At 45.2% G+C, this 9,477-nt stretch overlaps 1 protein-coding gene across 3 annotated transcripts in view; it reads left to right on the forward strand.

The window, feature by feature from the left end:
• Positions 1-2,527, forward strand: part of IKZF3 (IKAROS family zinc finger 3) — a 108,146-nt gene extending 105,619 nt beyond the window's left edge. For all 3 annotated transcript variants that reach the window (XM_060203570.1, XM_060203571.1, XM_060203572.1), the window contains one exon: positions 717-2,527. In XM_060203570.1, coding sequence (XP_060059553.1) covers positions 717-1,414 — 698 coding nt within the window. In that variant the 3' untranslated portion in view covers positions 1,415-2,527. The remainder of the gene's footprint in view (positions 1-716) is intronic.
• The last annotated feature ends 6,950 nt before the right edge of the window (positions 2,528-9,477 follow it).

Genomic DNA, 9,477 nt, shown 5'->3' on the forward strand with positions numbered 1-9,477 from the left:
CAAAAAGGGAATAGATAAAAAAATATTTTAAAATTTGAAAAAAGAAAAAGAAAAAGAAATGAGGGGGAGGGAAACAGAAGGAGAAACACTGAAGCACAGTTCTGCTGTTGCACTGCCTGTGAAGCTTCCCACCTGCAGGCACTCCCAGGTGGTGACTGGGGCTGGAACTGGGTTCTGGGGCATGGAACATATGCTCTACTGCCCTACCCTAGCATTTTCTCCTTTCTTTTTCTCTTCTTTTCTCCAGAGTTTTCACATGAACACTGGAAACAGCTTGCATTGTAACCTTAACTTATTCTTCCTTTTGCATCCTGGTTTGATTCCTTTTGCATCTGGGTTGTCCTGCAGACCATTGAACCCCGAGACTTTCACATCACATGAAACCATCATTCTGGGGCTGGACATTCTTGACCAGGCAACAATCCTTCCTCACTTTTCAGGGACTTCAGAAAATAACTGAACGTGGTCTGGGAGGTGGTGCAGTGGATAAAAACATAGGGCTTACAATTATGAGATCCTGAGTTTAATTCCTGGTATTGCATGAGTCAGAATGATGTTCTTTTCTAGGGTTCTCTTTCTCTCTCCCTCTCTCCCTCTCTTGCTTTCTCCCTCCCCCTCTTGTGTGTATACAATTATTCAAAGAATTTTAAAACTTTTTTAAAACTTTAAAACTTCTGCCACTGTGTTGTTCCTTTTGTGACTCTGCTTTTTTATAGGCGAGAAGCGCCACTGCTTTGACATCAACTATAACTCCGGCTTTATGTATGAGAAAGAGAACGAAATCATACAGACCCGAATGATGGACCAAGCCATCAATAATGCTATCAGCTATCTGGGTGCTGAAGCTCTGCGCCCCTTAGTCCAGACTCCACCTGCTCCCACCTCGGAGATGGTGCCAGTTATCAGCAGCATGTATCCTATAGCTCTCACCCGTGCTGAGATGCCAAATGGTACCCCCCATGATCTGGAAAAGAAGAACATCCACCTCCCAGAGAAGAGCTTGTCATCTGAGAGAGGCCTCTCCCCCAACAACAGCGGCCATGACTCCACAGACACTGACAGCAACCACGAAGAACGCCAGAACCACATCTACCAGCAGATGGTCCCACCTCGGGCCCGAAATGGGATGCCACTTCTGAAGGAGGTCCCTCGCACTTATGAACTCCTCAAGCCCCCACCCATCTGCCCAAGAGACTCCATCAAAGTGATCAGCAAAGAGGGGGAGATGATGGATGTGTACCGATGTGACCACTGTCGAGTCCTCTTTCTGGATTATGTGATGTTCACTATCCACATGGGTTGCCATGGCTTCCGTGACCCTTTTGAGTGCAACATGTGTGGATATCGAAGCCACGATCGGTATGAGTTCTCATCTCACATAGCCAGAGGGGAGCACAGAGCCATGCTGAAGTGAACCTTAGGCCTCCACGATGACTTGCATCTGAATAGTCAACATCATCTTTTAAGAAATGAAAGCTAACAAAGCACTCTCAAATCAAACTCAGTTCCCAACTCCTTGCCACATCATTTTTAGAATCCAAAGAGCTAGGTTCCCCTGAGCAGCCAGAGAAATCTAGAAGTTGTTTGTAGGCATATCATGTTAATGCTGTGGTGAAATCTTTGTTTTCCTGTCAGGACTCTGAATGTCATGATATTTTAAAGCCAATGAGATATATTTTGCAGTAGGAGAACAGGCATTCCTTGAACTTTGCCAGTCAAGAGAATCCCCCAGTTTTCCTGCATGACACACTTTTTCTGAGATACAACAGCCATACATGGAAAAGCCTCTTGATCCTGTGTCCAGATGAGAACTGGTCAGCTAACCTTGCTGGGAGCCTTACCCTTCTGCATTTGACACAGGCTGAAGGGTTAGGATATAATCCTTTCATCCCAAATTCTAGCTTAATAGTAAGGAAAAGAACAGCCAAAAACTACATACCTGTTACCAATTATTGAAGACCCTGTTTTTTGAGCACCTAATTACACACAAGCAGGGGGGCAAAAGGTATGAGATGTTACTACTTCTTTTGCCCTTTGCCCTTCCAACTCCAGTTAGAAACTGCTTTGGGTTAAACCAGTCCTCTATAGGAGAAATCCTATACCAGAAGAACTACTGGTTTTAAATATAGACTTGTCAAAACTTCAAGAAGTCGTTCACTGTGAATGAAGGTATCCACTTGCTATGATCCACGCTGGCAGAGCCAGGCTTTGAGGGGGGATGGGTTAGCAACAACCACTATATGGAATAAAAACCCAGCCACCTATTCTTGACAACCTTTATGAAGTCCTGGTGTACAGTTCCAGAGTGAACACCCCAGTGATTTTTTTTTTTAACCAAAGAATCCAAAAAGCATGATTTGAGATCCCCTTCCTCATAGGAGAGGAATCAAGGATAAATGCCTCCTTTCATGGTAAGGTGAAGGAGGGAGCCAGCAGGTTCCTTGGCTGATAAAGTTGAGTTGTATCCGCCACACACAACCACGCACACCATTTTAAATGGAGCTGCTGTATGCCACAAAGTTGCCAGAAAGAAAGCTCATCTTTATTATGGGGGTGGGGAGGGGGGAAGGTGGGGGTGGCACATGCCATACCAACAAAAAGCTGTGATAACTGCATAGTGAGTACAGAACAGGAGCTACAAAATATGTTCATCAATTCCATATTTGTCACTGATGAGCTGTATGCTATAGGACTCTTTTTTTTGTGCCAGTGATATATCTCAGGCCCTCAAATATACAACGTATGTGCTCTGCCACTGAGCTTCACCCCCAGCCCCTAATCATCTAGTCCTTAAAACTTAAGTTTCCTCAACCATAAAGCAAGAGTTGGATTTCAAGGTTCTCTAAGGTCCTTTCCAGCTTTAAATCTGTGTGATTATGCAGTAACCACGGTTATATTTTAAACCTCTTAATGTGTGGGTATTAAGCAGAAGAGTATGTATATGAATATCTGTTTCACATTTCTTGGTGTGAAAATGGTAGCGTTGTTATGTTTTTCCTTTTAACCACTGAGTTGTGAATGTGAAGAGGATGGTGGGGAGGAACAAAAAACAGGAAGGTATTTTGATCTTACCCCAAAGTGTACATACAAACTGGCACCTGCAGCTGCTTGCCAAAGCCTTTTTTTTTTTTTAAGAACTTGTGTTAGGGACAATAAATTCTGTTTCTGTGAAGCCTATTTACAAACTAAGAGGAGTTAGCTTTGTGAACATTTTTATCAGAGCCAAGAATCCCATATTCCTGGTAGATTAATGTTTTTGTGTACCTGCCTTAATATTTCAAAGGGGCTTATGCATTAGGCTCAAACTCAACTTGTTCATGCATTGCCAACAATTAAAACATCCCACCTCAAACCACACAAATGACTTATCCTTCTGTGTAGAATGGTGTTGTGAAATTCCATGGCAACAGTCCCAAAATGTTTGAGATGCCAGCTAAAAGACTCCATGTATGTCAATGTAGTCTTCAGAACATCACTGTATTTCCATAGTCTTTAAGACTCCAAGCTATGCCAGGCTGCTTCTATCCATTGTGAAAAAAAACTTGCTTATTCTTGAAATATCCTGTTGACACTTCAGTTTACCAAAGAGAGAATTTAGAAGCAAAATTTTCTTTTTTAGTAGGAGAGAAAGCTAAGGAAGCAACATTTCCACCAGATTGGTGGGAAAGTCTTTGCCAAAACAACTTCTGCATCTTGAGAGAATGAAACTAAGACCCATCTCACCATGTTGGAGACTGTTTCTATAGATATGAGCCTCATTTTCCCTGTGACTGTTGGATTTGTCAAATCATTTCTGTTCTTCTGAGGTCAGTTTTCCAAGTGGGGTGACAATTCAAAAAGGCTTCACTTACACTGTAATTCTGAGCCTATTTTGAGACACACAAGTCTAGAGAAAAACTATGTGTGGAAATTCCAGATTCCTAAATCTTTACATTGAACCAGATGGCATACAGTGTCAACACCACACAGGTTAAACACTCCCACCTGTAAGCATTCCTTATACTAATTCATGTGTGTCCCACCCCCAACCATTGGAGAGAAGTGTGACAGACACTTAGTGAGAAGGGCTGGGTCAGGTTTCACCTGTGTCACTGTTGGACAGTGAAGTCCCATAGCAGCCTTAGGCTGTAATTTGCTTTCCCACTCAAAATCTCCCTTAATCGGCAGACCTCCCATCACAGACTGAGAAGGCCAAAGACCATGGCTGCCAAGACCATGAAATGATCCCTTGCAGCCAAGTGACAAAATGCGCTAAGGGTGGAAAAGGAAGAGAACTGGCTCTCCAAAGGTTCCTTATTACTGTCTGAAGTGTTGTACAGATGTCCACTGGCAGAGAACTAAGCAGAAGTGTTTGCCCTATTGTCTTCCACCTCCACAAAATAAATAAAAAGATTAACAAATCCGCCAGTCTTTAGATGCCTTAAGTGATTCTTCCCAAAAGATGCTGGCCTTGACAAGGATAAGCAAGCTAATTTTATGCCTTCTTACTCATCATTTTGAGCTGTAACTGACTCAGCTTCTGACTTTGTCAGTGACAAAATTTCTCACCTTTTAAATGCAGCATTTAACATTTTCTGTATGCTCAGCCCATACTCACAGTGGCCCAGATATAAAATGACCTCAGGTTTTTGCTCGGCTCTGGTTTATGGTGGTGTGGGGGATTGAACCTAAGACCTCAGAGCCTCAGGCTTTAGAGTCTCTTTGTACAACCATTATGCTATCTCTCCTGCCCTGCTTAGTTGAAACACTGTTACTAACAAATCTCCCATCAATATGTAGTTTCCATGTAGCCTCTGTCTCACTATTCATTCCCTCCTCTTCTTCCCCCCTGCCCCAAATAAATGTGAGGTTTACACTATTTTAAGGGAAAAAGCAGTATTTTTGATATATACCAGAGTGAGTAGCGGGACCAAAATGGAAATGTTAAATGAGTAAAGTCCTAAAATTAAACTGTGCCCCATGAAAGCAGGTATGCTGATCTTTACTAGAAACTTGGAAAGTCCAGAACTCTCAAGATTTAAGTTCTCAGGAATGCCTCAGTTCCTTCATAAAGATTTGGAGTTAGGACTAGTAAGCTCCAGAAGAGAAAAGTGCTATGGTGGAAAACTTGTCCTAGAAAATAACATCAGGCTTTCCAGTTGAAGGTGAGAGCTATACAGTGATATTTGTTATCTTTTAGAGAACTGGAAGCTCTTGGGGACCAGGTGGTGGCACACCTGGTTAAGTACACATACTACAGTGTGCAAGGACTGGGGTTCAAGCCCCTGGTCCCCACCTGCAGAGGGAAAGCTTCACAAGCGGTGAAGTAGGGCTGTAAGTGTCTGTCTCTTCTATCTCCTTAACTCCTCTCAATTTCTGTCTCTCTCCAACAAGAAAGCAAACAAAAGAATTGGGAGCTCTTTTTGTGCTCAAAGTGTTAACGCAGAGACTCTACAGGCGGAGTTCAGCAAAGCACGAGGACAGTGTTGAACTGAAGCCAAAGGTTCAACCAGGGCCGCTTTAGGGAAAGGACACTATTCTCTAAAGATGATCAGAGACTCCAAGGTAATCGCTGCATCTCAGGGCTGTGGACTTGGAAGAGCCCAGAAGAGAGGTGTAGGATTTACACTTGCATGAGATAACCACTCAGGACCGTCCTTCTGTGCACCAATCTGCTTCTCTAGTCTGTATCCCCACCCCACCATCAGCAAGATAAACAGGTCTTTGCACTTTGAAGAGACTGGATGCCAAAACATTCCCCTGAACGTTGTGTTACAGCAGTGAACTGTCTTGTACATTGGTATTGGTTGGGTTATTTGAAACTGCAATGTCAATGTTTTGATTTTTTTTTTAATGTAAAGATATAACAGTATCTACCTCCCAAGGATGTTGTGAGGTTTTATATAAATTTGTTTGTGGGAATGTACTACTTTTTTTGGCGGGGAGGGAATGGTAGTTATGTTGGATGGTTGAAAATGTCTCACTATTATGTATCTAAATATAAAGACACACACACACCTTTAGGACAGAACTTAATTCAGTTGCCAGTGGAGGTCTCCTTCATACTGTTTGAAGACTTTTAAAAGTAAAGACTGGGAGTCGGTCAATAGTGCAGTGGGTTAAGCACAGGGGGCACAAAGCGCAAGGACCAGCATAAGAATCCCAGTTCGAGCCCCTGGCTCCCACCTGCAGGGGAGTCACTTCACAAGCAGTGAGGCAGGTCTGCAGGTATCTATCTTTCTCTCCCCTCTCTGTCTTCCCCATCTCTCTCTGTCCTGTCCAACAACAACAATAGCTACAACAACAAAACAAGGGCAACAAAAGGGAATAAATAAATTAATATTTTTTTTAAAAAGTAAAGACTGTGTTGAGCCTAAGAACCCGTATGCATTAGCCACATACTACATTCATGGCACTGTAACAGGTCAAGTAGAACAGCAGCTTTGCTCTCTCCCCACCAGATCATTAATTAACTAGGCAACTTAGCATTGCCTCAGATGGTCCTCACGTTCATCTTTCCATTAACCACACACACCCCCAGAATGCCAGAGGAGCAGTACCATGATGCTACTCCCCACCTGCTCCCTCAACCACGCTGTCCACCTACTTCATGTACTGAATGCTAAATGCAACTTTGCTGCTGCTTCTCCTTTCTCCTTTGCTCCTTCCTCCCCTGAGAACAAACATTTGAACACATTAGGAAAATGGGGCAGCCTAAAAAAAAAAAATGACTGATTCTACTGCCAGTGACTCATATTTGCAAGACCTTTTCCAGATTAACAGACAAAGCCCTTTTGGTGGGCCTGCTTCTGTGGGCTCCATAGAAACCAGATTACTGTGGGTTGCAAAGAATGAGCAGGCCATTTGAAAAGCAGACATCCCTTCACCCAGACTGTGGTTTTGCATGCTCAGGTTCTCAGTCGATGAGCTTTGGTGAGGGATCATTTCGGCTACTGGAAAAACCATCGCTTATTTTTAATGTCTGCTTGCCAGAGCCACCACACATGTGGTCTGTGGATGACCCCTGTCTGCAGAATGGTGGGGGTGGAAGGAACGTGGTTTGAGGCTCAGGGTAGCTTTCCCACCAGGAGTGAGAGAGGGAGCTTAACGAAGAGGTTTTGACACAACCTGTGCTCACAGCCTTCTCTCTCCCATCTGAGTCTCTAAGAAGTGCCCTCCTTGCCCAGCAGTGACCTTCCCTCTAGCATCTGACCTGGAGTCCAGCCATTGGGATCACTGGAAAGTGTTCTACTCCTCTGTAAAGCCTGCTTCTAAAATGTAGCCATGCTAACCTTGCCAGAACCGTGATGCATCTTTGCATCAAAAACTTCCCCTGCTGATAGTTTTCAAGGTTTCTTTCTCATGTTTGATTTTTATACTGAAAAGTAACAATAATAATAAAAAAATATTGGTGTGTTTAAAATTAGTCATTGTGCCTGCCTATCATTTATAGTTGCTGCTGTCAGAAAATGGAAGGGTTGACTTCTGTCTCTAGGGATATTTTCTTAACTTATCCCCTCTGGCTTTTTCTTAAAGCCCAAATACTAAGACAAGTGGAATTTCTAACAAAACAAAGCACCTCACCTACCATCTTGCTCAATTTGCAGTTGGGGTTGACCCTGAACTTGGCAGCATCAACACAGCCCAGTGTCTCCCAATTCCAAGACATCACTCTGCTCCCTCCTAACAAAGATTCTTCCCAAAAGGTTGGCAAGTCCTGCATTTTCTCATCTCTGGAGTCTCCGAAATATCCACAATGGGAAGCTCATATTGCAGTGGCTACAACCACACCACCACATTTAAACAGTCTTTAGACACTTGGAGGCCCAAACCTCACATGGGAAGCTCCTAGGAAATTGACCTAGAGTGCAACTTTAGGCCTGTCTGGGCATCTGTCCCCTTCCAGAAAATGTCAGACAAAAGCTGGAGGTGGTCAGCCTCATCTACAATGTTTCAGATTCAAAAAGGTGGCTCCACACCCAGCCCCTGTCTCTCCCATCAGCATCACCAGGCTATTTTGAGACTCTCCTGAAACTTGTCTGGTCTCAAAGCCAAAAGCAAGGGAAGAACGGCCCTTGTATTATATTATCCATACACTCAAATATGGCTCCCCGGTGGCTGACTTTCAGCCTGGAAGAGGGTGGTATGTGGTCTTCTCACCCCCTCTTCCTTCCCAAAACAAGCAGCTCAGGAAGAAAAAGAAACTCAGTTCCCTTTCCCAATGGGTAGTGAACAAGGTTTGGCCAGTGGCTGGGGCAAGAGCTGAACTGAATGGACATCTATGGGAAACTGAGTATGTTTACTCCCCTAATTCTTGGGAACTAATCTGATGCTGGGGGGCCACCTCACACTTGCATTCTATCCCTATCCCCCATCTCTCAGCATAAGCAGGCCATTCAGGAAGACTTCAGAGCCCAAACCTCCACTGCAGGCAACTGACACCCTGGGGCAAGAAGGGAGAGCAAGGACCTAGCTAGCCCTGCTCCTGCATCCCAGCCCTCTGCATCCACAGTGTAGGGAAGAGCAAAGTGGGAGCCCTGGGAAGGTCTGGGACAGGCGGAGGAGAACCCCCACACAGGCACAAGCTCAGGCTGCAGAGCATTCCCGGGCAGACTGTTGTTTGCATAAAAGCCAAAAACCACTGCACCTGGGGTGGGAAGGCCCTCTGGGGAGGTACTCCCTGGCTTGGGGGTGAGGGGGGAAGGAAGGTGTCATGGAAAGTCCCTGAAGGACACGGGGTGTTGAATTTGCTGTGGTTTTTTGTTTTTTTTTTAACTTGGTCTTGACCTGTGAAGTAGGCAGCTGTCTCCCTTCCCCCAAATAACAGACCTCCCCCCACCTCCCAGAATAACACAAACTGAACCCAGGGAAAGGGCACTGCAGTGGAAAGAATGGAGGTTAAGAGGCCTGCGGGGGATGTATTGATAAAATGCCCCCCTTAACCGGGCTGAGGTGGCAGGAAGCCCCAGAAGTCTTTCCTATCACCTCGCCTTCCCCCCAACCCCTGCCCCCCTGAAGAGCTGCCTAGTCAAATAAACCACAGTCTTGGGGGGGGGGGGGAGATGGTGGATGGGAACTAGGGGGGCAGGCTCATTCTCCATCCCACCCCCACTGGAATTACATTCTCAGCATCTTCCCTCCTGCTCAATGGCGGATCACTCAGAGGCCCTATGATACTTCCCCAGACTCCTGGGTGTGTGGCCACAGAGCAGGGCATCCAACTCTGGTGTTAGGAAATGCAACGAATGCAGACTTCAGCTGAACCTTCCCTCCTGGGTTAACCGCCCTCCGTGCAACTCTGAGCACTTTCCTTCCCATCTCCGAGCCTTGACTACTTTGAGTGGATCTCTGCAGTTTCTCCAACTGGGCTCCAGGCCACAGCGCCAGCCCAGCCTCAATTCTGAGGCTAGAAACTAGACTTGGGCCAGGGAAGGAGAAGGCCTGTTCTCTGGCTCCCTCTTACCCCTCTCCCCATCAAACAAGCACTGGAACTGGGGT

The sequence above is a fragment of the Erinaceus europaeus genome, chromosome 12 (genome assembly GCF_950295315.1).
Source record: "Erinaceus europaeus chromosome 12, mEriEur2.1, whole genome shotgun sequence".
In the NCBI taxonomy this organism is placed as follows: Eukaryota; Metazoa; Chordata; class Mammalia; order Eulipotyphla; family Erinaceidae; genus Erinaceus; species Erinaceus europaeus.